Source organism: Pan paniscus, chromosome X (genome assembly GCF_029289425.2).
Source record: "Pan paniscus chromosome X, NHGRI_mPanPan1-v2.0_pri, whole genome shotgun sequence".
NCBI lineage: Eukaryota > Metazoa > Chordata > Mammalia > Primates > Hominidae > Pan > Pan paniscus.
Window position 1 is genome coordinate 39,684,057 of NC_073272.2, and position 27,536 is coordinate 39,711,592.

Below are 27,536 nucleotides of genomic sequence, written 5' to 3' on the forward strand. Positions count from 1 at the left end.
GAATAGGACTTTGTTCTGAATATTTGTTTCTGTCATTATCAATAACTTGTATTAATAATTGTTGGCTGGGCACGGTGGCTCACGTCTGTAATCCCAGCACTTTGGGAGGCTGAGGAGGGTGGACCACCTGAGGTCAGGAGTTTGAGACCAGCCTGGCCAACATGGCGAAACCCCGTCTCTACTAAAATTACAAAAATTAGCGGGTCGCAGTGGTGTGCGCCTGTAATCCCAGCTACTCGGGAGGCTGAGGCAGGAGAATCGCTTGAACCCAGGAGGCGGAGCTTGCAGTGAGCCAAGATCGTGCCATTGCACTCCAGCCTGGGTGACAGAGCCAGACTCCATCTCAAAAAATAATAATAATAACAATTATTATTATTATACTCTTTCTTCCTTTTTCTCATTCCATTTTTCTTCCCTAGTCTTCTTTCCTTATTCCCTATAAGTAAATTCGGTTAAATTGGGTGTAATATACAACAGAGTATCAAGAATAAAGTCATTGGTTTCCTGGCTCTTCAAACTTTTTTGAGAATAGCATAGGAAAGGCTGTTTATAAATCCAAGAGATACTTTTACAGAAAAGAGATTTTCTAAAGCTACGTCTTGTCTCCTTGTTCCATCTGCATTAACTGCATTAGATGTGTTGTCTCATTTTGTTCTGAGTTCTTGTAATATGACTCAGGCTTCACCACTCTTAACAGCTTGGCGTATTCAGAAGTCATTCCAAAGTGGGTGGCATGATGTTGAGGGTGTATGCTGTTGAATCACACAGCCAGAGTTCAAATCTTACTTTCGGCATGAAATATTTGTATCATTTTAGACAAGATGTTTCCATGGATAAATCTAGTTTCCCCATTTGACAACAGAAATAATATTAGTGACCTCATAAGATTGTTCTAAGGATTAAATAAGCTAATATTACAAACAGCTTAGAGCAATGCCAGCATACAGTAAGCACTCAAAAATTGTTGGTTATAATCATTAGCCCTATAGTTGGTTTGTGGTGCCCTTGATTTGCTAGTTGCAGTAGACACTATCAGTGCTCTACTCAGATCCCCTGGAGTCCCTCTCACCTCCTAGTTTTCATGCACTTTATTCTAAGGACTTGAAGTACAAAATTACCTTCGGGTGACTGGAGTTTCCCATAGGATTAAAGAGACACAAGTGCCAGGTAAACTTGAGTGTAAACTGGGTAGCCCAAAGCCAATGGTTGACAGGTACAGAAATCCATTGCCTCAAGGCAGAACAGACTCTGCAATGCAACTTAAGCTCCAGAGCTTCCCGTGGGATGATGCTGAGGCTGGACTTCACCTAAAAATCACACCCTTGCTTAGCCCCTCTCCCTGCCTTCTCCTGCCTCCCTTACTCCCTTATAGATTTCTCCTGAGAGCACTACATAAGTCGCTTGCACACAAATCTACATAGCAGAATTCGCTTCTGGAAAACCCAGTCTGAGACACTATGAAGTTTGTATTACCAAAGCTATTACTATTTAGTAAAGTTCGTTTCAGGGGAAATATAATAAGTCTGCAAGGTGAGCATTAAAATAAAGAATTTTGGTTCATTTGATTTACAAGATATGATCTTCCCAACAATTTTTATCACAGTCATTGTGGTTTACATACTGGTAAAGAAAAAAGTCCAAGCTAAAGAAAGAAGCCCAAGATTAAGCATCTTGGTCAGATAATATAACTTTCTGTTGGCTTTTCTCCCTTTATCTCCTCTGAATAGCCATTTTATTATGAATTTAAGTACAACCTAAATCAGTTCAGGGTACCTTAACTTTAGCGCAGTAGGTCTGCATGGCAATTAAATTCTGCAAACATTTTTCTGATAGATAGATAGATAGATAGATAGATAGATAGATAGATAGATAGATAGATAAAAATATTTATTATAAAGAATTGGCTCATATGATTATGGAGGCTGAGAAGTTCAGACCTAGGAGAGATGATGGTATAATTTGAATCTGAGTCCAAAGGCTGAGAACCAGGAGAGCTGATGCAATAAGTTCCAATCCATGTCTGGCAGTCAGTAGCAAGGGAAAACTGATGTCCCAGCCTGAAGACAGGGAGAGAAAATTCATTCTTACTCAGCTTTTTACTCTAGTCAGACCTTCAGCGGGTTAGACGAGGTACATCCATATTGGGGAGGGCAACCTGCTTTACTCAGTCTACTAATTCAAATATTAATCTCATACAGAAACACCCTCACAGAAACATCCAGAAATAATGTTTAACAAAATATCTGGGCTCCCAGTGGTCCAGTTAAGTTGATACAAATAATTAACTGTCTCAGGAATTTATATAAAGCTGGCTATAGCCCCCGTTCCCACACTTTTGTGAATTGTATAGCTCATCCTGACTCTGTACCCCCGCTTCTGTTGAACTCTCCTCTCTCCTTGCATCTCACCACTTATGGCTATTCCTTACTCTTTTCTTTGCCAGGCCAGAGAACTTAGTCCTTTTTCCTTGATATCCTCCAAAACCATCAATACAAGAAATTTAGATGGGTAACAGATTTTATTACAACAGTAAACTTTGGTGCTAGCTATTACAATAGTTTTCATCATGCTATAGAGGTACAAATGGATATTTTGGGGGGAGTCTAAAGGAAGAAGTAATTAATTACAAGTAAGATAGAAACTGAAGCAATGGTTTCACAGAAAAGGTGAACGTTTGTGCTTGCCTTTGAAATGTGAAAAGGACTTTTCACATTGGCAAATATAGGTCAACTATGTTTTGGCTGTTTACCATGAGCCACAAAGCCACCTTCAGACTGTACTAATCAGTTTCAGAAGGAAATGGAAACCAAATTTTTTTTTAGACTGAAAAAGATTACAAAGAATAAACTTATCTGAAAAGTTAGTAAAGTGGAGTTTGGGAGGCAGTGGATTTATTGTTTGTTTGTGTGTTTATTTGTTTGAATAGCTTGTCCTTTGAGATAAAAATATAGAAGAGGGAGAAAGTGTAAAAATTGTACTGAATCAATATTTTAGGCCTGACACCCAAATGTGCTTCACAGTCTACATGCCCACTAAAGTGTGGCATTGATTAAGGTGGGACTGGTCTTTGGGGACTCGTAAAGGTGCTCCATACCCAGAAGGCACATGGCAAGCCTGATAATTACCTCCAGGCATAAATCATCAGCTGGGGAATAGGCATCTGCCTACTACCATTTCATTTTAAGTTCATTCAAGAGGCTGAAATATATTTGTATACATTCTTCTCCCTCAGACTAAGCAGGAAGGAGTGGTAGGAGATAGTGAGACACAGGTTTTCACTGTTAGAGGGTAAGAATATTTTTAAGGTTCTCTATGGAGAGCAAGTCACTCAAATTTATTGACGGCTTTACTGCAATGAAGAAAAAGCAGAAATGTTGCAAATAAAATTGAGCTATCAACAATTATTGCAAATGGATAAAAATACTGACAGTTTGGAAGCACAAAATGGAAATCATTGTTGATTATTTTGATTTTGTACCTTAGATTGATTTTCATTTACTTCAAAAGAACTCTGACTAACATGTACGTGGGTCATAATATCTACTCCAAAAAAATCTCATTAACAAATTTTTACTCTACTTGATCTCTCACACCTAAAAACAAATACTGTTAAATATCTACTTTGTGGTATTGACCTGTACTTAAAAATCCTCAACTTATTAGTGAATATTCATTTCAGCAGTATATTGTGAGCTTTATTCTCACTAAGGGTACATCATTTCCATTTGACCACCATACATGAAAACATATCTGCACATGTTTTCTTTGGCACCTAATCTTGGGCTTGCCTCAGTGGTAAACTCTATTGGTTGCCTTACAACATAACATTTCTCCTTTCTTCCTTTCTATCCAAATCAAAGTTTTATTCAGCTCTAGCAGTGAATTTTTTAAACAAATTTTTTCTCAAAAAAATTTTTTTTTATTTTTTAAAAAATGTTTTAGGCCGGGCGTGGTGGCTCACGCCTGTAATCCCAGCACTTTGGGAGACCGAGGTGGGCAGATCATGAGGTCAGGAGATCGAGACCATCCTGGCTAACACGGTAAAACCCCATCCCTACTAAAAATACAAAAAATTACCCGGGCATGGTGGCATGCGCCTGTAGTCCCAGCTACTGGGAGGCTGAGGCAGGAGAATCGCTTGAACCTGGGAGGTGGAGGTTGCAGTGAGCCGAGGTCGCACCACTGCACTCCAACCTGGGCGACAGAGCGAGACTCCATCTCAAAAAAAAAAAAAGTTTTAAATATTTGTGGGTACATAGTAGGTGTATATATTTATGGGATACATGAGATGTTTTGATACAGGCATGCCATGTGAAACAAACACATCATGGAGAAAGGGGTATCCATCTTCTCAAGTGTTTATCCCTTGAGTTACAAATAATCCAAATAAATTCTTTACTTTAAAATATATTATTAAGTTATTATTGACTATAGTCACCACACTGTGCTATCAAATAGTAGGTCTTATTCATACTTTCTATTTTTTTAACTCATTAACCATCCCCCCCCGACCCGAGCCCCACACTACCCTTTCTAGCCTCTGGTAACCATCCTTCTACTATCTATGTCCAGGAGTTCAATTGATTTGATTTTTAAATCCCACAAATAAGTGAGAACATGCGAAGTTTGTCTTTCTGTACCAGGCTTATTTCACTTAACATAGTGATCTCCAGTCCATCCATGTTGTTGCAAATGACTGGATTACACTCTTTTTTATGGCTGAATAGTACACCATTGTGTATATGTACCACGTTTTGTTTATCCATTCATCTGTTGATGGCTGCTTCCAAATCTTGGCTATTGTGAACAGTGCTGCAACAAGCATAGGAGTGCAGATATCTCTTCAATATACTGGCTTCCTTTTTTTGGGTATATACCTAGGAGTGGGATTGCTGGATCATATGGTAGATCAATTTGTAGTTTCTTGAGGAACTGCCAAACTGTTCTCTATAGTGGTTGTACTAGTTTACATTTTCACCAACAGTGTATGAAAGTTCCTTTTCCTCTGCATCCTCGCCAGCAAATGTATTTTGGTTTCTTGTGTAAAGCTGGCTCAGTTGAAATGCGCCACTAAATAAGCCAGAACTTAATATCTCCAAGAGACCACAGACCCCAGCCTAGTAACTGCCATTCACCTTATGGTTTTCTCTTAATGTGACTGATTTTGTCATTTCAGTGCTAGGAGAAGAGAAGGAAGGAGAAACAGGAGGGGAGCGTGTATTCAAATTGCTTATTTGGAATCCTGCAGATAAGTTAAATATTTGGTTCAAATGGATTTGAAGTGATTTCAAGAATTATACATTCAGCCTGGAAGTCAGGGAGTCTAAGTGCCAAGCAATAATACCCTTTTAATACACTATAAATGTTTGATCATTTGTTTGTTTTTCCAAATCTTATCACTCTACCACTAAGAGCAAAATTAGTTTGACCTTCTCAAAAGCCTAAAGACTCATTGTCCCCATAAAACACCAGGAGAACTGTTGGACTGGACTTCTAGTTTGGTAAACACTTTGGTTTAATCCTAATAGAATTGCCACAAAGCTTCTTAATGGATTAACAGAAACTCCCAGCATGAACATACTGGCTCCCTAATGGAACTCAAATGCTTAATGAGTCACAGAGAAATGAACAAAAATATTCAGATCTGCCTTAAACCTTGGACGTTTTCCTAGCAAAGACCTTACCAATTTCAATATATAATTACATTTAGGGAAACTAACTTTAATTTTGATTCTAGAGCATTTTTCTCCAAGGAAGCGTTACTTGTAAGGTGCACCATAGGCACAGGGCCACAAATACCTGATATTCAGAGACATGTTAAACATTGGATTGTCCAAATAAATAAACTTGCCAGATCATTTTTAATATTTTTTTACATTTTATTTTATTGACACATAGTAGATGTACATATTTTCAGGGTACATGTTATAATTTCATACATTTATATAATTTGTAAAGATCAAATCAGTGTAGTTGTGATATCCATCACCTTAAGTATTTATCTTTTCCTTATGCTAGAAACATTCTAATTATTCTCTTCTAGCTATTTCAGACCATTTTCTTGGGGGTTTGAAATAATAGATCACCATAGTCATAAGTAAGATTGTTACCTGAGACTATATCTATTATCTGTATCTACATATGTCTCTATATAGAGATCTATATTATTTCAAATTATTAACGTGTTTATATTATATTCATATAAGATATATATTATTTCAAATACCTAGACTATATGTAGAAATATATAGAGAGATAGGTTTTCTCTCTACATATATATCTATAAGTGTAGAGAGTCTATATAAAGAGAGACTCAGTATAGGCTGGGGATTGGTTTCAGGGCCCGGGTGTATACCAAAAGCCACACATACTCAAGGCTAAAGTTGGCCTTGTGGAACTTGTGTATAGGGAGAGTTGGCCCACTGTAAATGTGGGTTTCATATTCCACAAATACTGTGTTTTCAATCTTCATTTGGTTGCAAATGCAGAACTCAAGTTTATGGAGATCCAACTTTGTTTATTTTTTAAAAATCCACGTATAGATGAACCTGGGCAGTTCAAACCCATGTTGTTCAAGGATCCTCTGTATATTTTTTACTCTTCCCCATATTCCCATTTTACTACCCTTTCCCTTCCTTGTGTATTGTCTCTAGCCAGAATTGGTATAGAGGTCATGTCTCTAGGCAGCAGGGGTTAATTAGCACTCACATCCCAAGAAACTACCATTCCCTTTCAATGCAAATTGCAGAAACAGAACAATAAAGCCCATGTAATCCAGAACCTGGCTGAATGTTGGGGCTGGAAGGGGGAGTAAAGAAGACCCATCCCCTCAAAGGTAAGTCAGCTCATAAGGGAATATTTAATATCAACTATATCCTTGGAGAAATAGGTATTTTATTCCTAAGAAAATGATATAAGTGAAAACTTCACTAATAAAAATGTCACCACTAATATTTTAGATTTCAGGCAAGTGACCATTTTATATCAACAGTAATCTTATAAGAATGTTCCTATGTTAATAGAAGTTATGGTTTAACCAATTTAAATTTATAATAAGATTAGGCTAACATGCATTTCGTAATTTTTATAATTGTTCTTTTATTGCAGAGTAATTAAGCATAATGAAAATATTTAATGCAAAGAAATTAATAAAATTCTTACACAGCAAGCAATTTTTTAAAGTTTTTAATCTCAGTATTGTGCTAGGATCTATAAAGGGCATCAATGTCTGCAACTTTTAAAATACCATAAACCTCAATCTGCTTAAACATTTAATATCTTCTGATACATATTTTCATTATAGAATCAATGGGCTTATTATAGAAAATTACATAACCATATAATATGAACATTAAAGTCTCACATAGAATTCCACTTTCCAGAGGTGAATAGTCTCCATTTGTGTTGAATTTCCTTCCTGTCACTTTTATGTGTATATATACACACACATATATATGCAATTTTCACATAGTTGGAAATTGCATGAAATTTACATATACATACTGTATAAAATATCATAAACCTCAATCTGCTTAAACATTTAATATTGTCTGATACATATTTTCATTATAGAATCAATGGGCTTATTATAGAAAATTAGATAACCATATAATATGAACATTAAAGTCTCACATAGAATTCCACTTCCCAGAGGTAAATAGTCTCCATTTGTGTTGAATTTCCTTCCTGTCCCTTTTATGTATGTATGTGTATATATATACATATTTTCATATAGCTGGAAATTGCATGAAATTTACATATACATACTATATATGTAAATTTTATTCTTTATTTTTGCTTTGCATTATTTCATGAACATTTTTCATGTCATTAAAAATTATTTGTAAACATTTTTATTGGCTGGATAAGATTTCATAACATAAGATTTTTCCATATAACATGAATGTGCAACGTGTTTCTTAACTATTTATTCTTATTTCCATGAACATTCTCATTCTTAAATCCTCTTATATTGTGATTCATATTTTGAATAATATTTCCTTAATTTTAAAAACCGGCAATCTGAGAAAATTGATTCAATTAAGACCATGCATCTTGTGAATCAGATTGTTTATTGTTTATCACAAATCTCACCTTCCTTTCGTAGAATCTGAAAGTTTGTAATTAATTGCCAGTGATGGTTTTCAGTGAAGCATTTAAGGAAAGAACAACACATAAAGGAAACATTTATATTCATATTCAACAAATTTCAAAGAAATGGTGACAACATTTCTTGTATCATGTACTGATACTGACAACTAGGGAAACTGCTCAAAATGTGTTTTGCAATAACCTTTATCTATGAAAATGTGAATCCCCGTAAGTATCACCTAAAAAGGTAAAATGGGAAAAAGTAAGTACTGATAACTGCCTTTGCTGAACATATAACCCCTTCCCCACCACATTTAAAATAATTTAGTTTGCACAAATTCAATTTAGAGTCATTCTAGAAATAAACTTCAGTTATACATTTATAAAAACTAAAATGGAAACCCTCTAGTATGTGTCCATATTCAGCAGCAGAATTGGTTTTAAAGAATTTTTCATGAGCAACATGTTCTCTCTAAAGTATCAGTTTTTTTGTATGAATGCCCAATTTTCTTCCATCAAGTCAATTCTATCATTGCATTGTGATACCAAATATTTTAAGAAGCCCAGCATTTTATCTTGGTTGTTTTTTAAAGAAATGCAGCTTTCCTACTTCTTGCTGTACTGATTCTATCTCCGTCTCTGTTTTTTTCTGAGTAATTTATCATATTGATAACAAGACTTTCTGATGTTTTTAATACTCGAGCAAGGTATTCTTTGGGTTTCAGATTAGCAAAACACATTCTTGTTTCTTAATGGGCCAGGAAATTGAGACAATAGTTATTTTAAGATAGTTCCATGTGGGAGACTTGGTTTGCTAATTACGTATGAGATAAATTTCTGCTATGATAAGACTATAGTGAATAAACAGCAAGGTATCAAATTGCAGTGATTCCTAACTCCTTTAGAGTTGTAACGAGCTGTTTTTGTCATATAATTTATAAGATCCCTGTCTTAGGTTGGATTCCCCCAGAGGTAGACCTTGAACTCATGATTTGTGTGCAAGTGATTTATTAAAGAGAAACCATAAACTACTAGTAGGGAAAGCAACACAGGAAAGGAGAAGAATCTAAGCAAGGGTGAGAAGTCAGGCAAAGTTTGGCAGAGGTCACCATCATCATGACTTTACAGGGACAGATAATGTTTGCTGTTTTGTCTCCATTGTCCTTTTTAAAAAGAATTCAGAATGAATGCTTGAGTCATTGTCCCTTTGCATATATGAGCACATTTAATGTTTCTGGAAAATCTGTAATAAGTCATTGATTCTCTTAGGTTATAAGGGATTGGTTAAGTTCTTCCTCGTATTTCTGTGGTTTTAATTATTTTCCCTAAAACTATTACTTTTCAGCATTATTGCTCCGTTGTTTTCAGTATTTTTTGGATTTGGGTTTTTTGTTTTGTTTTGTTTTGTTTTGTTTTTTGTCAATTGCCTGTCAGTTGACATGGTTTTGTGAGATTTTCCGGTATATTCCTATGAGCCAAGCTTTTTAATACCAGGAAGTGTCTTCTGCAGATATGAAGACTTCACAATGCCCTCTTTCCTTGAGACTATTTGTAAACATGAAATTGGCACAAGTCACAAGACTTCTTTATCCAAACAAGTGTTCTTTTACTCCTTCTTCTTGTTACTTTCTCTTAAGCAGCTTTTTATCCAGGCATAACTTTTTCCCAGTTCTCAGAGAGTTGTGATTTTTTTTAATAGCCTTTGATTTGAAAACTAATCAAAAGTTATACAAAATGTATTAAGATAGAGTCATGCTTGTTGAAGAATGACTCTCTTGGGGAATATTTGTCATGAGAGACTTTGTGATAAGATCCAGTTTGGGCAGATGCCATATGTTGAAAGAAGCTGGGCAGGCGGAAGAAACCCTCCATGTTTACTGAGGCTTAACTTTGAGTGTGCTCAGCATGGCTTTGCACAGCTAGGAAAGAAACAACAGTCATGAATAAATACGGAGTCCTTTCTGAGCAAAAATATTTTAATATATTGAGAGCCAGTGGGAGGATACTGGTGTGTGGGAAGAGTGCAGATTTTGAAATATAAAATTCAGGGTCTGAATCTTGACCTCCTTATTTAATAGCCCTGTGACCCACAAGTTACCTCTCGGAGATTCCACTTTCCTATCTATAAAATGGGAATCATAATGTATTTTTCATGGGTTGTTGTCAAAGCAATGGTATGACATGTGTATTAGTTCGTTTTCATGCTGCTGATAAAGACATACCCAAGACTGGGCAATTTACAAAAGAAAAAGGTTTAATGGACTCACAGTTCCACATGGCTGGGGAGGCCTCACAATCAAGGCAGAAGGTGAGAGGCACATCTCACATGGTGGCAGACAGGAGAAGAGAACTTGTGCAGGGAAAATCCCCTTTATAAAAGCATCAGATCTCATGAGACTTATTCACTATCATGAGAATAGCATGGGAAAGACCCACCCAAATGATTCAATTATTTCCCACCAGGTCCCTCCCACAACACATGGGAATTATGGGAACTACAATTCAAGATGAAACTTGGGTGGGGACAGAGCCAAACCATATCATTCTGCCTCTTGCCCCTCCCAAATCTCATGTCCTCACATTTCAAAACCAATCATGCCTTCCCAACAGTCTCCCAAAGTCTTAACTCATTTCAGCATTAACTCAAAAGTCCGCAGTCCAAAGTCTCATCTGAGACAAGGCAAGTCCCTCCCATCTATGAGCCTGTAAAATCAAAAGCAAGTTAGTTACTTCCTAGATACAATGGGGTACAGGCATTAGGTAAATACAGCCATTCCAAATGGGAGAGACTGACCAAAATGAAGGGGTTATAGGCCCCATGCAAGTCTGAAATCCAGGGGGGCAGTCAAATCTTAAAGCTCCAAAATGATCTCCTTTCACTCCATGTCTCACATCCAGGTCACGCACGCTGATGCAAGAGGTGGGTTCCCATGGTCTTGGGCAGCTTCACCCTTGTAGTTTTGCAGGGTACAGCCTCCCTCCTGGCTGCTTTCACGGGCTGATGTTGAGTGTCTGTGGCTTTCCTAGGCACACAGTGTAAGCTGTCAATAGATCTACCGTTCTGCGGTCTGGAGGACAGTGGCCCTCTTCTCACAGCTTCACTAGGTGGTGCCCCAGTAGGGACTCTGTGTGGGGCTCCATCCCCACATTTCCCTTCCATACTGCCCTAGTTGAGGTTCTCCATGAGGGCCCTTCCCCTCCAGCAAACTTTTGCCTAGGCATCCAGGCATTTCAGTACATCCTCTGAAATCTATGCAAAGGTTCCCAAACCCCAATTCTTGACTTCTGTGCACTTGCAGGTTCAATACCACATGGAAGCTGCAAAGGCTTGGGGCTTGCACCCTCTGAAGCCGTGGTCTGAGCTCTACATTGCCCCCTTTCAGCCACAGCTGGAGCAGCTGAGATGCAGGGCACCAAGTCCCTAGGCTGCACACAGCATGGAGACCCTGGGTCCTGCCCATGAAACCTTTTTTTGTTCCAGGCCTGTGATAAGAGGGGTTGCCGCAAAGGTCTCTGACATGCCTTGGAGACATTTCCTGCATTGCCTTGGTGATTACATTTGGCTCCTCACTACCTATGCAAATTTATGCAGCCAGCATGAATTTCTCCTCAGAAAATGAGATTTTCTTTTCTATCGCATCGTCAGGCTTTTATGCTTTGTTTCCCTTTTAAAACTGAATGCTTTTAACAGCACCCAAGTCACCTCTTGAATGCTTTGCTGCTTAGAAATTTCTTCCCCCAGATACTGTAAATCATCTCTCTCAAGTTCAAAATTCCACACATCTCTAGGGCAGGGGAAAAATGCCACCAGTCTCTTTGCTAAAACATAACAAGAGGCCAGGCACGGTGGCTCATGCCTGTAATCCCAGCACTTTGGGAGGCTGAGGCTTGCAGATCACAAGGTCAGGAGATCGAGACCATCCTGGCTAACATGGTGAAACCCCCTCTCTACTAAAAATACAAAAAATTAGCCAGGCGTGGTGGTGGGCACCTGTAGTCCCAGCTACTTGGGAGGCTGAGGCAGGAGAATGGCGTGAACCCGGGAGGTGGAGCTTGCAGTGAGCTGAGATCACGCCACTGCACTCCAGCCTGGGCGACAGAGTGCAACTCCATCTCAAAAACAAAAAAAAAACATAACAAGAGTCACCTTTGCTCCAGTTCCCAACAAGTTCCTCATCTCCATCCGAGGCCACCTCAGCTTGGATTTCATTGTTCATATCATTATCATTTTGGTCAAGGCCATTCAACAGGTCTCTAGGGAGTTCCAAACTTTCCCACATTTTCCTGTCTTCTTCTGAGCCCTCCAAACTCTTCCGACCTCTGCCTGTTCCCCAGTTTCAAAGTTGCTTCCACATTTTTGGGTATCTTTTCAGCAGTGTCCCATTCTACTGGCACCACTTTACTTTATTAGTCTGTTTTCATGCTGCTGATAAAGACATACCCGAGACTGGGCAATTTACAAAAAAAAAAAAAAAAAAGAGGTTTAGTGGACTCACAGTTCCTCTTGGATGGGGAGGCCTCACAGTCATGGCGGAAGGTGAAAGGCACATGTCACATGGTGGCAGAGAACAGAAGAGAAATTGTGCAGGGAAATTCCCCTTTATAAAACCATCAGATCTCATAAGATCTCACTATCATGAGAATGGCACAGGAAAGACCCACCAAATGATTATCTCCCACCAGGTCTCTCCCACAACACCTGGGAATTATGGGAGCTACAATTCAAGATGAGATTTGGGTGGGGATGCAGCCAAACCATATCAACATGTAAAGTAAAGTGCCTGTTATTATGTGGCTAAGTGTTGTGAAATTTAGGTTTTAATGATAGGCACTGCATGTGGAAGCTACAGCACAAATGAAAGCATAATTTTTTTTATATTCAGAGTACAGAAAGAAGGTCTGGTCAGCCTTGAATTTTCCTCAGGCAAATATGAAATACCGCAGTGTTGATGGCATTGTCTCTGAATCTTACAAAAGATGGGAGTGCAAGGAGCTGTGCAGGCATCAGAATCAGGCTGCTGTGACATTATTCTGCCCGCATATATTATTTTAGTGATTTTTGTGTCATTGTTGACAATAGACTTTGTCAGTCACTGTGGCCTTGCTCTCTTAATGGAATATGAAACACTAGTTCTAGAGAAGTACTTAGCTTGCAGGCATTACATCAGAGGCTGAAGCAAAACCTGACAGCAACATCTCTGCAAGTGGAAGAAAGAATAAAAACTAATATTTCCTGAGTTCTTATTGTATTTTTTTGGGAAATAGGTTTGGCTGCGGGTGACAGAGACACATTATAATCATGACTTAAGATGGGAACATATTCCTGTCTAATGTCAAAGTCTGGGTTGACTGGTGGCTTTTGTGGTATTGTTATGGGGGCTGCATTAAAGCAGGGGTCTGGACTCCCTATCTTTTGTTGCTCCACCATGTTGAGAGTTTAGCTCTTGATCCAGGATGGTTCATTCCTATGTTCTCATCCCAGCTTCTGGAAAAAGAGAAGAGGTCAAGGGAAGAGGATTCTCCCTCTTCCATTAAAGGCATGACCTAAAGGTATATCGTTTCTGATTACACTCCATTGGCCAGCATTTAGTATCATGACAAAACCTAACTGCAAGAAATACTGAGAAATCTAGTTTTTATTCTGAGTGGCCATGAGTATAGCTAGATGTTCCACTAATAAAGAAGAAAGGGAGAACAGATATTAGGAAACACATACCAGAATTGTCTATTCCATAATTATTATGTGTCAAGCTGTGCTAAACACTTACAAACATTGTCTTACTTAATGCTCATAACAACACTGTAATGCTGTTTTTACAGAAGTATTTTGAGACACAAAGAGGTTAAGTCTCCTTAAGTCCTGAGACAGAGAGACGTTAAATAATTGTCTTAAGGTCTCAGAGGAAATAAGTGGCATAGCCAGAACTTGAACCCAGGCACTCTGACTTTAGAACCCTGTGCTCTGGGCCACTGTGTAATCCTTGCTTGCTCATTATCTCCCTTAGGCCTTGATGTGCTCTACTAGATGAGATTGTTTAAAAGCATCAAGGAATTAAAGATACTTTATAAACTGTTTATTCATGGCTTCCTCTTCAAGGCAGCTAATTGCTTCCATTCTAAAATTCCTGTCTTATTTGGTGTAAAATGGTGTTCAGTACAATTTGGTCCAGACAAGATAACACAAGAAAAATAATGCCACACAAATGTGACAAGAATTTTAATGAAAGCAATTCCTGATTTGAAAGAAATGTGTCTATGTGATGATAAAGCAAAAAGTCTTTTTAATACATGGAACATTTTTGATGATGGGATGGAAAAAAACATTCAATATATCACTAGAATACAGAAATGAAAAGATTCTATCATTCAACAACCATCAAGATAGTTAATCTTTTCAGTCTTTACAATTTCAACTACATATAGGTTAGCAATTTATATGTTAATATAAATGTATCTATAGAGCAACAAGGAAAATTAAAGAATGTGAAGCTGTTGTAGATTTGGTGGTCAGAGAAAACCTTCCCTGGGCAAGCAGCAGTAAAACTAAAATTAAAAAAAAAATAAGTGGGAGCCAGCCAGATTAAGAATTAAGTTGTATGTTTATCAGCCAATATAGGTTAAGTGATGCTGCAGTAACAGCTCCAAACTCTTAGTGGCTTAAAACAACAAAGATTTCTCACTCATGCTACATGTTCATAACAGGATGTCTGGGGACTCTACTTCATGGCATCCTCAGACCAGGATCCAGACTTGCAGAGCAGACACTATTTGGAACATTGTCATTCTCTATGCAAAGAAAAGGGTGTGTGGTGAACCCTGCCCTTGATTTTAAAGCTTTTAGCTGGGATTACTTACCACATTTCATTGGCCAGTGTGAGTCACATGATGACATCTAATGCCAACAGGGCAGAAAGGCGCAATTCCAACTTGCTTTCAGAAGTAAGGAGAATGGGAAGTATTTAGTGAACAGATAAATGACTACTGTTTTGGGTGATGGAATGTGGAGGGAAGGCATTCCCAGCTGAAGAAATAGCATGTTCAAAGGCCCTGAAGTGGGAAAGAACTTGGTATATTTATGAAACTTTAAGAAGAATTATGTTGCTGAATCCTATCTCCTATCTGTAGATAGGAGATGACCAGAGGGAAGAGGGAGCAGATTAGGCAGATCTTTACAGGCTATGGGAAAGAGGTATAAATTACATTAAAAATATAAAGGAAAACTACTGGTTGGTTTTAAGCAGAGGAACCACATGATGTAAGAAATATTTTAAAAGAGTATTGACTAATGATATTGATTATTCCATGGAGAGTAGATTGGAAGGGAATTGAAAGTAGGGACACCTAATAGGAACCTTTTCGAAATTCTAAGTGAGATTGCATGGTAGTTCCAGTTTAATGCAGTCTTATTTGAGGCAAATATTCTATCTATTTTAGACATTTTTAAAATTATTAATTATTATCCATTTCAATCTCCTTCCCATATGCCTCAAATTCATACAGCACTTCAAGCCACCGCAGTGAGCCACAGGGAAGGAATAAAGGTTTTCTTTTCCTCTTCTTTTACTTCTTTTTCTCTTTTCTCTTCCCCTACTAAGGATCTATGCCTGCTTATGTTGAAGGAAAGGAAAGAGAAAAGTTATGCTTCATTGCTTGAAATATTTGGTGATGGGACAAAGAGGTCTCCTTTCTGTCATCATTACCATTTCTCCATATGAAACTGATAACAGAAGGCTGTGATATCTTCTCACTCTGTTTAATCCACATGAATGTTCAAAGAGCTGATATTCTGCCTCCAGGATGTTTATAGGGTAGGAGACGCACAATCCCAAGCAGGGTTCCTTCTGTTCTGGCTCTAAGGGGAAGTGAGGCTGAGAGGAGAAATGATGGATAATGAGAAAGTGATGTACTCATTAGAACTGAATAATGGTTTCAACAGTGTTTAAATTCATGATTTTGGATATAATATAATTTCTAGAGATAACAACTTCCAGGGTTTCTTCATGAGAGTGAATGGTGCACATGGACAGGAAGGTCAAAGAAGATGACCAGGTCAAAGAACTGAAAGCCCAGGGAGTTGGATGTGTTATGCCCAGGAATGATGTACTCTGTAAGAAATGAAGCCAAGTCGAGGGTATATCCATTTCCTGTGGCTGCTGTAACAAATTACCACAAACTTGGTGGGGACTTAAAAGTGCTTAGTATGGCTGCCTGTTGCAACACATGAGTCATGGTGTGTCATTTGTCTCCTTAACTAACATAAAGGGTAATGGTAATTCTTAGTAGATGTTTTGTTTAGACTCATTTTTTTCCTCAATACCAGAATGCCTAGCACAGTGTAGGCGTACTATAAGTGCTTGTTGGATGAATGAGTGAGACATGAAGTCAAAGATTTTAAAAACTTTGCTCTACAGTTTGAAAATTCTCTTTTTATGAATCTATCATCAGGCTGAGAAATAAATGACCTGGTTCCTGATTCCATCTGTACTGCTTATTATTTTTAACATGAGTCTTATAATACCTCACAAGCTAGTTTGAAAGATCAAAAGAAATAATAAATAGCTTTAAATATTCAACTGCTTTATAACCTAGCATGAAATTGGATCCTGAGCAGTATATACAATAAACTAAGGCCTTTGTTCCTGCCTTTGGGAAGATGCTAGTCTAGATGGGCATGACAAAGTTTAACACCACAAATGTAAAAAGATATGGTATAAAATGTGTGGGATGATTCTCAATTTTTTTTTCCTAGAACATAGACATTCTGTGTTGAAGAAGAGATTGGCTCAGTAGCACCAAGCAATGACATGTCTGTGAAGCATTTAAGTGAGAAGGAACCTGTCTTCTGGAGCAGTGTTTTACAAATTTGGCAATATATTGGAATAAACAGTGAAGCTTTTAAAAATCCCGTTACCTAGGCCACATCCAAAGCTAATTACGTTAGAATCTGTGGAAGTGAGATTTGCGAATCAGTATTTTTAAAATCTTTCCAAAGTGATTCCAATATATAGCCAAATTTGAGACTGAATCTCCAAAGCTGTGCTTCTCCAACTCAAATCACCTGAAAATTTTGTTAAAATGTAGGTTCTGATCCAACAGGGTCTAAGGCAGTGCCTGAGATTCTGCATTCCTAAAACGTTCCCAGGTGATGCTGATGCTGCTGGAACAAGGACCACACTTGGAACAGCAATTTTCTAAAGGATAAATATATCACATGTCAGGTAGTAAAAGAAGGGACATGGAACCTATGTACCAAGCAGCATGCTGGGAACTTTACATTTATCATCTCATTTAATCTTTAAACAATCATGAAGGAATATTTTTACTCTCATTTTAGAAATGAAGAGACTGGGGTTGAGTGGGTAAATCATTGCCTGAGGCTGGACAGCTTATTCATGATGGAACCTGGATTTAAACATAGGCATGTCTAACAGCAAAGCCCATAGGCTAATAGAAATTGTTGGAAACTTTCAAATGCTAAGCAGAAGCTTTTCGATGTGAAATGGTAGGCAGTCTACAGCCATACCACTCTGAAAGCACCTGATCTCATCTGAAATGGTAGGCAATGTCTTTATTACTTTTCTTAAGTGCATGAAGATTGTGCCTACAATGATGCTGAGTTTGATTTCACACTCCTGCCTCAAGTAGTATATATAGGCAGGTAAAGAACCAGGTACTGTGTATGCCTGTAACCTGGGGCCATGCTTTCTAGTGTTATGGTATCAAAGATATCCTAGAGAAGTTACAGTAGAATGAGAATAGATACTAATAGCAAAATAATAGTGCTGATAGAGAATGTCAAAATTCAAAAGTAAAACACAAACATTTTATTTTTCAGTTACTGATATCAAAGGATTGTTGCCTCTGGAGGCAGAAATTGTATTTCCTGAAAATATTTGGCTCTAACTCCTTGATTCAAATGTCCTTCCAAATGAAAATATCTCTTGATTAAAGAGATTTGAATTGAAACTAGCGACACCAAATAGGCACCTTTTCAAAATTCTAAGTGAGATTGCATGGTGGTCCCCAGTTTAAAGCAGCCTTATTTGAGGCAAATATTCTATCTATTTTAGACATTGTTTTAGACATTGTAGATATCTCTGCTCCTGTTTGTTTTTTTTAAGTGATTTTTTTTCCCCTCTTCTTTCAGGAAGCTGAAAAATGAACTCTTAGAAGCAAAACGTAGAAGTGGGAAAACTCAACAAGAGGCCAGCAGAGTTTGTGTTCACTGTCACAGAAACCTGGGCCTAATCTTTGACCGGGGAGACCCTTGTCAGGCTTGCTCACTGAGGGTATGCAGGGAGTGTCGAGTTGCAGGCCCCGATGGCAGCTGGAAGTGCACTGTCTGTGACAAAATCGCGTGAGTTTCTTGATTTTTCATGGAAAGTGGAGATTGATGACTGAAGGGATTGGAGTGGGGAAAGCAAAAGAGAAAAAGAGTATTTTAAGTTTAAGGATAGAGAGTGCAGGTGAAATTACAGCCCAATCACAGGCTTAGCAATGCCTTGGCAGGGCTCTGGGGTGTGTGTGTGTGTGTGTATGTGAGAGAGAGAGAGAGAGAGAGATACAGAAAGAATATTTTTTTAAAAATTGCAAAGCATTGTAAAATTGGAAGCCTCACTGAACCATATCTCTTTCTTTTTAATCATTATTAATATTATTATTTTAGGGACAGGGTCTCACTCTCACCCTGGCTGGAGTGTAGTGGCTGTTATCATGGCTCACTGAAGCCTCGACCTCCTGGGCTCAAGTGATCCACTCATCTCAGCCTCCAGAATAGCTGAGACTACAGGCATGCACCACTACACGCAGCTAATTGAATGGCAGGGTCTTGCTGTGTTGTCCAGGCTGGTCTTGCACTCCTGGACTCAAGGGATCCTCCAGCCTTGGCCTCCCAAAGTGCTAGGATTACAGGCATGAGCCACTGCACCCGGCCACTCTTTCTGTATTTCAAAACTTCCCCTGAGCATCCTTGTCTCAGGGCCCCTCTTGGCTTCACGTGGCTCCTCAGAGGGCATAGATAATTTCCCTGAGACATTCTTAGACATTTGAGGTGACTGGCAATATGATTCTCACATGTTCAGCCTGCTCTGCACATCAGCTGACAAGCAAAGCTGGAGTACTTCCCAAATTTCCTCCAAACCGAATTTCCTCCAAATTCTTTCTCATTCCTTGAGAAAGAATGAAGGGAGAGAACCTTCCCATTTGCCTCTCTGTTTAGCCTGTGGGAGTGCAGTAAGCACAAATTTCACTTTGCCAACTTGGGTGAAAGCCAAGAGTCATTGTTTTCTCAGTTCAGTTAAACCAGTCTTAGTCTGATTCAGTCTCTACTGCTCCCCTCCTTTTGAGAAATTTCCCCTGAATCCACTGGTATGTTTTATCCCTCCCAGTGTCTGTCTCCTCTGCTCTGGGAGGTGCCTCATAATCTCATCTCAAGGCAGCTGAGTGTTCATCTACCTTTCCTGTGAATCCAATTCATTGGTTTTTGTTTTGTTTTTTGCCTAGTTAACTCATCCTGTTACAGTAGTTTAGGGGCTGTCTTGGGAGGAAAAGTAAATAGTGAGATAGTAGAAGTGATCTTTCATTTTCATCTTCTCTAAATGAGGACTACTGTTCTGTTGAAGACGCCTATATTCAGTGCTTACATTTTTAGCCAATGTTATGTTCCCTGTACTGTTTCACAAAAGTGATCCTGAATAGAGCAATTCAAACTATGTTTTAATACTGGATTGAGATAAGTAGGGTTATTTTTCTTTTCTTTAGTTTTTAATTTTTGTGAATACATAGCAGGTATATATATTTATGGGGTACATGAGATATTTTGATACAGGCTTGCAATATGTAATAATTACATCAGGGTAAATGGAGTATCTATTACCTCAAGAATTTATCCTTTGTGTTACAAACAATCCAACTATACTCTTTTAGTTATTTTTAAATGTAAAATTAAATTATTATTGACTATAGTCACCCAGTTATGCTATCAAGTACTAGATCTTATTTATTCTGTCAACTATTTTTATACCTGTTAGCCATCTCCACTTCCCTTGACCCCCACTACCCTTCCCAGCCTCTGGTAACCATCCTTCCACTCTCTATGTCCATGAGTTAAATTGTTTTAATTTTTAGCTCCCACAAATAAGTGAGAACATGTAAAGTTTGTCTTTCTGTGCCTAGCTTATTTCACTTAATATAATGGCCTCTATTTTCATCCACGTTGTTGCAAATGACTAGATCTCATTCCTTTTTATAGCTGAATAGTACTCCACTGTGTATATGTACCACATTTTCTTCATCCATTTATCTGTTGATGAGCACTTAGGTTGCTTCCAAATCTTGGCTATTGTGAATAGTGCTGCAGTAAACATGGGAGTGCAGATATCTCTTCAATATACTGATTTCTTTTCTTTTGGGTATATACCTAGGAGTGGGATTGTTAGATCATATGGTAGCTCCATTTTTAGTAGTTTAAGGAACCTCCAAACCGTTCTCCTAGTTGTACTAATTTACATTTTCACCAACAGTGTGTGAGAGTTCCTTTTCCTCTACATTCTCACCAGCATTTGTTATTGCCTGTCTTTTGGATAAAAGCCATTCTAACTGGAGTGAGATAATAGCTCATTGTAGTTTTGTCATGCATTTATCTGATGATCAATGTTGTTGAACACCTTTTCATATGCGTGTTTGCCATTTGTATGTCTTCTTTTGAGAAATGTCTGTTCAGTTCATTTGCCCATTTTAATCAGATTATTAGATTTCTTCCTAATCAGATTATTAGATTTTTTGTAGAGTTGTTCAAGCTCCTTATATATTCTGATTATTAATCCCTTGTCAGATGGGTACTTTGCAAATATTTTCTCCCATTCTGCAAGTTGTCTCTTCACTTTGTTGACTGTATCCTTTGCTGTGCAGAAGCTTTTTAACTTGATATGATCCTATTTGTTCATGTTTGCTTTGATTGCCTGTGCTTGTGGGGTATTTCTCAAAAAGTGCTTGCCCAGACCAATGTCCTAGAGATTTTTCTGCAAAGTTTTCTTATAGTAGTTTCATAGTTTGAGGTCTTAGATTTAAGTATTTAATCCACTCTGATTTGATTTTTGTATGTGGTGAGAGATATGGGTCTAGATTCATTCTATGCATGTGGATATCCAGTTATCCCAGCACCACTTGTTGAAGAGACTCTCCTTTCCCCAATGTATGATTCTGGCACCTTTGTGGAAAATGAGCTCACTGTAGATGTATGTATATGTTTCTTCGTTTTTTATTCGGTTCCATCGGTCTTTGAATCTGTTTTTATACTAGTACCATGCTGATTTGTGTATGCTATACAGCATAAAAACAGAAATTATAGTTCTGTGGTATAATTTGAAGTCAGGTAACGTGATTCCTCTAGTTTTCTTTTTGCTCAGGACAGCTTTGGCTATTCTGGGTCTTTTGTGGTTCCATGTAAATTTTAAGATTGTTTTTTGCAGTTCTGTGAAAAATGTAATTGGTATCTTAACAGAGAATGCATTGAATCTGTATATTGCTTTAGATAAACAGTTTTAAAGAAACGAATCTTTTAAGTTCTTTTATTACTTACTTTGGATACGTTATTTTGATTTACTTAAGCAATTATTCTCAATTCTTTATCTCACATAAATAAATTTTTCTTAGTCCTTTATGTCATCAGCAAACTTCCTTCTCCAGATCTGGGAGGATGAACAGTGATGAAATAAACAATATATGGATTTCAACATAATCTTTTACTGATTTGAAGGAGCTCTTTATATATTCTACGTACAAGCTATGTTGGTTACCTATATTGCAGATATCCTCTCTCACCTCCTGACTTGGCTTTCCATTGTCTTAATGGTATCATTTTATGAACAGAAATCTCTACTTTTTAGTAGTTCCATTTGTTAATTTTTTCCTGGATTACTAGAGGGATTTTTTTCTGAATCCTGTTGAAGAAAACTTTCCCTAACACCAAAATCATGAAAATATTCTCCTATGTGATGTTTTATAATTGTTATTGTCTTAACTTTTATCTTTAAACTTATAATCCACCTGAAACTTATTTTTTGTGCATACTGTGAATTAGAAACTGATTTTTATATTTTAATATGGGAATTATGCAGTGGCTGATTTGAGTATCCTAGATAACTCTATTCAATGATGTTTGTTAATTGCATTGTCCAAGTCTTCCATATACTTAGTGATTTTTAATCTGCATATCCAATCAGATATCGAGAAAGGTATGCTAAACTCTCTCAATAATAATTGTGGATTTCCTATTTATCCTTTTAGTTCTGATTATATTTGCTTTATATATTTAGATTTACTACAGAGTTACCCTTTCCACTGCTCTTTATTCTTTGCTATATCTCTATGCTTCCATCAGAATAATTTTTCTTCTTCCTAAAGGGTACCCTTTAGTATTTCCTTTAGTGTGGCTTTGCTGGTGGTGAATACTCTCAATTTTTTTCTTAGCATGGCTTTATTTCACTCTTAATTTTCAAATATGTTTGCACTGCTTATTGAATCCTAGGTTGGATGTTATTAACTTTCAGTAATTTGAAGATTCTATTGGCTTCTGATTTCCAGTGTTTTTATTAGGAAATCAGCTATCAGTATATTATTGTTCCTTTGAAGGTAATATTTTTAAAATGTTTTTAATATTTTCCCCTTTTTGTCATGTTTTCAACAGTTACTATAACAAACCTATGTCTGATTTTCTTTGTATTTATCTATTTTGATGTTCCTAGAACATCTTGAACCTGTACATTAATATCTTTTGTCATATTTGAAAACTTCTCAGGGAATCTCTTTAGATATTTCTTTTCCCCCATTATCTGTCTCCTCTATGCCAAGTAGTCAAGATATGCATCTTAGTAATATTCAGCATCTTTTAGATATCTTTATGCTCCCTTCTGTATTTGTTATCCATTTACATCTCTAAACTCAGTTTGTATATTTTGTCTGACCTATATTTCAGTTCATGAGTCCTGCCTTTGTGTCTAATTTGCTATTAAACACATCCATTTAATTCTTAACTTCAGTTACTGTGTTTTTCAGGTTTAGAATTTTCATTTTGCCTCTGTTATGTTTTCTAACCGTCTGCTGACCTACTCATTTTTTTCTTGTAATTTCTTGAAGTAATTATTTGGAATTATGTTAAAATGTATAAATTATAGATCTGTTATCTGAGTCCCCTATGGGACTATTTCTATTGTTTATTGTTTCTTGTGGTTTTGGTCATGTCTTTCTTCCCATAAACCTAGTGGTTTTTTATTGATGGCCAAAATATATGAAGAAATGGTAGGACTTAATGAGACTCTGTATAATATGCCTCTATTGAGAATGTACATTTTTCTTCTGAAAGGGAATTAGGATAAGGCTCTTGCATATTTAAGATTACCTTAATCAAGTCAAGGATTGAACTAATTTCAAAATTGGGACCTTGGCCCCCATGAGGGCTGATCTGTTTCTGGATCACATAAACTCATAGGGAATACTCCTTCAGAGACTCATAACATGCCTGTTAGATAAGAGAGGCAATTGGTTTTATATTTTATGGATAGTGTAAACAAGAATGCTAAGAGTTAGATGTGTGTTAGTAGAGTTGGGATGAGTTTAAAAGTTTTGGAGTTTTTTGTTTGTTTGTTTGTTTGCTTGTTTTTTCACACAGCTCTTTTCCCACCAGATTCTGCCAAGATGAGATTTTCCATTTTAGAGCAATGAAGAAGAAAATTGAATTTTAACTAATGACTGATTTGCTAGTCCTCAACTATGGAGTCTGAGGATTTATGGGGGAATTTCTCAATAACTATTTCTCTAAATTTATAAAATACTATTTGATCGTTAGTATTTATTTTTGTCATTTATATTCCATGTTTGTTCACCCTCTTCTTTACACCCAAGGCCCTCACTCACTTAGACAACAGTAACCAGGGACTGTGACTCAAAAACTCTTCAATCAATTATAAGTCATCTCAAGCTTCTGTACCGGGAGAAGAATTTTATCTTTAACTTCTAAATATCACTATCTAAATATATCTATCTAAATATCATTACAAGGTAATTACTGAGGTATACTTTTCAATACAAGATCCAAGGAGATTGTGTATTCACACATTTTGCCATCAACTAATCTGCTAGTTAGTACGGATGATAACTAGAGGCCTAAGTCACTCATACCGCTCTCCTACATTTTATCAGATTAACTTTAGGTTATTTTAATGAGAAATTAACTTTTAATATAAGTCAGTGGAATTTGGAGATTGTTTTAGAAGCTAGCCTACCCAAATTAATATAACCCTTTCCTGTGGTTTTTCCCTTAATACTTACATGCTCTATATTTTACTTATTTATCTTATTATTTTTCTTTCTCCACTAGAATGTAAGGGCAGGAGTTTTTATCTGTACTGTTCACTGATGTAGTTCTAGTGCCTAAAATAATGTCTATAGTAGGTACTCAATGAATACTTGCTAAATGAACAGATAGATGAATGGATAAACAAACAAATGAACAATTGAATGGATGAATAAATGGTTGGCCTCTACTTAAAGTGTATCAGGCTTAAGCAAGTGGAACAAATGTAGAACAATTGTGGTTTTCTTCTGTCAGGAGCATGGGATTAAAAAGAAATGAGCCATGCCAAATGCATTTGCCCTCTGAACAAAATAAATTCCTAACTGTCACGTAAAGATGTAACATAAGTTGTTGTCAGAGGGTATAAGAATAAATAATAACAAATCAAAACTTCCGTGTCTTCCTTGGGACATGTTAATGCATTGATACAGAACTTCTGAATCAATTGCACTAATTTTATTGGTGTAACAATAATTTAATAGACCCAAATATCCACCTATATAATTAACCCATTCATTAACCCATCCATCTATCTTTCCCACACATTTATTGATAACCTGTTAAGTATACTAGGGACTAAGGATACAAAGTTGAATAAAAAATGGACTATCTTCAATGGTTACACAGTATAAGGAGGAAGATGAGTTTATTATTTTATTCATAAATTTCTGTCTTGATGCGTTAAAATGTCTTAAGGAAGAAACAGCTCTTTCAATGTGTGATTCTAACCCTTCTATGACAACAACTTGTCTTTTAGTTATATCCTTCTGTGACAGCTAGAAATTTACATGATGAGTATTTAATTTGATATATCAAAATTACTTCTCATTTTTAAAGCTGAAAATCAGAGTACATTACTTCTCCAACATTGCAACTGTTAGTCTGTGTGATATTAGAGACTTAAACTATCTCTCAGTATTGGAAGTATCTTGTTTGCTATTCATGGAGTGGTTTTCAAAACGGAAGCATAAATGATATTTTATTGGCAGCAAACACTCTTTGTTTGTTGTGAGAGAATATTGCAGCCCCACTGAGCTGTCTCTATATTTAATAGACCATAAAATTGAAATTCCCACCCTGACCTCTAAGAGATGAGATGAGTCAGAAGGTGACTCACTCTCTAATCAGTTGGAAGTAAATGACCTTTATTGTCATTTACTTTGGATTGGGTAAAAGTAAAGAGCTTTTATTGCTTTAGCACTGAAACGATTACAGCAAGGACTGACAGAGGAAGGTTACCTGTTATAATGGGCTGAGCAGGCCCTGACATTTTCTCCAATCCCTTCTGATTGTAACAAGTTGGCTATTGTAAGCCTAGTTTTTAAACTCTATAAAAAACATGATAAAAGGGACCTTGACACAGCCAGTTAATTCATTTTTCTATCTTAATAATACCTACAAAATTCCACATTGTTATGTTAGCTGAGGCAGTTGCAGTCCAACACAAAGACAGTCATAATGATCATTTTTTCTAATTAGTACCCAATTGAATTCAGAAAGGCCCCAAACATAAAAGCAACATGAGTTGGAACAAAACATGAAATATTTTTTCTTTTTTTCTTTTTTTTTGAGATGGAGTCTTGCTCTGTCACCCAAGCCGGAGTGCAGTGGCACGATCTCGACTCACTACAGCCTCTGCCTCCCAGGTTCAAGTGATTCTCCTGCCTCAGTTTCCCAAGTGGCTGGGACTACAGGCATGTGCCACCACACCCGGCTAATTTTGTTGTATTTTTAGTAGAGATGGGGTTTCACTGAGTTGGCCAGGCTGGTCTCAAATTCCTGACCTCAAGTGATCCACCCACCTCAGTCTTCCAAAGTGCTGGTATTATAGGTGTGAGCCACTGTGTCCCGCCAAAACATGAAATACTTCTAATATGGCATTGATGGGCAGATCTTATATTCATGCTATGTTGCAACATATTACCGTGCTATATGTCCTTGTGAGAATCTTTGTCTTTTTAAATTAGGAAGATCCTGATATTTTTATTTTTGATTGATTGGTAATGTTTACTGCAATGGATAAAATATAACTGAAATAGATGAAAAATATTGAGTGTTTATCAGTAAAATAGATTTCAAAAAAGATAATACTGATGGATGGAACATACACAGAGTGCAGAAGACGATGTATACACCTTTGTTATAAGAAAGAGAAATACGGCCCCTGACATCTGGAAACTGGGCTCACACTGACAAACCTAGTCCCTTGATGTTAAGAGCTGGTCTTGCACTTACAGGTAGGCCATACTGTTATCCTGTTGGACATCAAGCAGTCTCAGGGTACCAGAATCCCACAAGATCATTCTACAACAATAATAAAGTAAACAAAACAAGAACACTTTATAATCTTATCTAAGCGTTGATGAAAACAAGGTGACTGTTGAAACCGCAAATTACCGAACATCCCCATTTCTTGACTAATGTGAATAACCTCCTACTTTCTTACCAATTAGAGCTTTAGCCTAGCATTAGTCTGCCATCCTTCTAAATAAAATTTATCAAGATACCAATGATAGAATTGTCCCCACTCTCTGACATCGCTTAATCCAGAGAAAATCCCTGCTCCATCTAACTCTCCCGAAAATTACTAACATAAACCCAAATCCTATAGTAAATCCTTTCAAGTGCCCTCTTACTGAGACTCTCCATGATTCCTCATGGTATGTGGAGTTTTTTTTTTTCATTATTATGGGCAAAAATCTCAACATGTTTGTCCATAGGTGGGACAAGCATCTGGTCATCTTTGGCCTGATGAGTGAGTATTGGTAATTGCCACATAGGTCATTTCAAAATCACTTCTAATTTAGCAAATTTTCATAGTGCAGCTACAAGGGAAAGATTCATATTGGAGTAGTCCCACATTTACCCAAAGATTTCTTGAATGGCAAGAAGCTATTTTTAGTCCCTTGACATGCTATTTTGCATCAACTATCAATTATATACAAGTGCCTCCACGCTTGTATAGAATGAGGTGTTCACTATGAGTATGGTACCTTAATAGCTATATAAACTAGAAAGATTTTTAAATCTAAAAATATAGTACATATCCAAGATACTCTATAATACATATGGTTTAAACAATAATAGAAATAGC

At 37.1% G+C, this 27,536-nt stretch overlaps 1 protein-coding gene across 10 annotated transcripts in view; it reads left to right on the plus strand.

Moving 5' to 3' along the window:
* The window catches only part of SYTL5 (synaptotagmin like 5), a 222,773-nt gene that overhangs the window by 130,269 nt on the left and 64,968 nt on the right, over positions 1-27,536 (plus strand). For all 10 annotated transcript variants that reach the window (XM_034949638.3, XM_034949637.3, XM_034949636.3 and 7 more), the window contains one exon: positions 18,239-18,448. In XM_034949638.3, the coding sequence (XP_034805529.1) occupies positions 18,239-18,448 (210 nt within the window). The remainder of the gene's footprint in view (positions 1-18,238; positions 18,449-27,536) is intronic.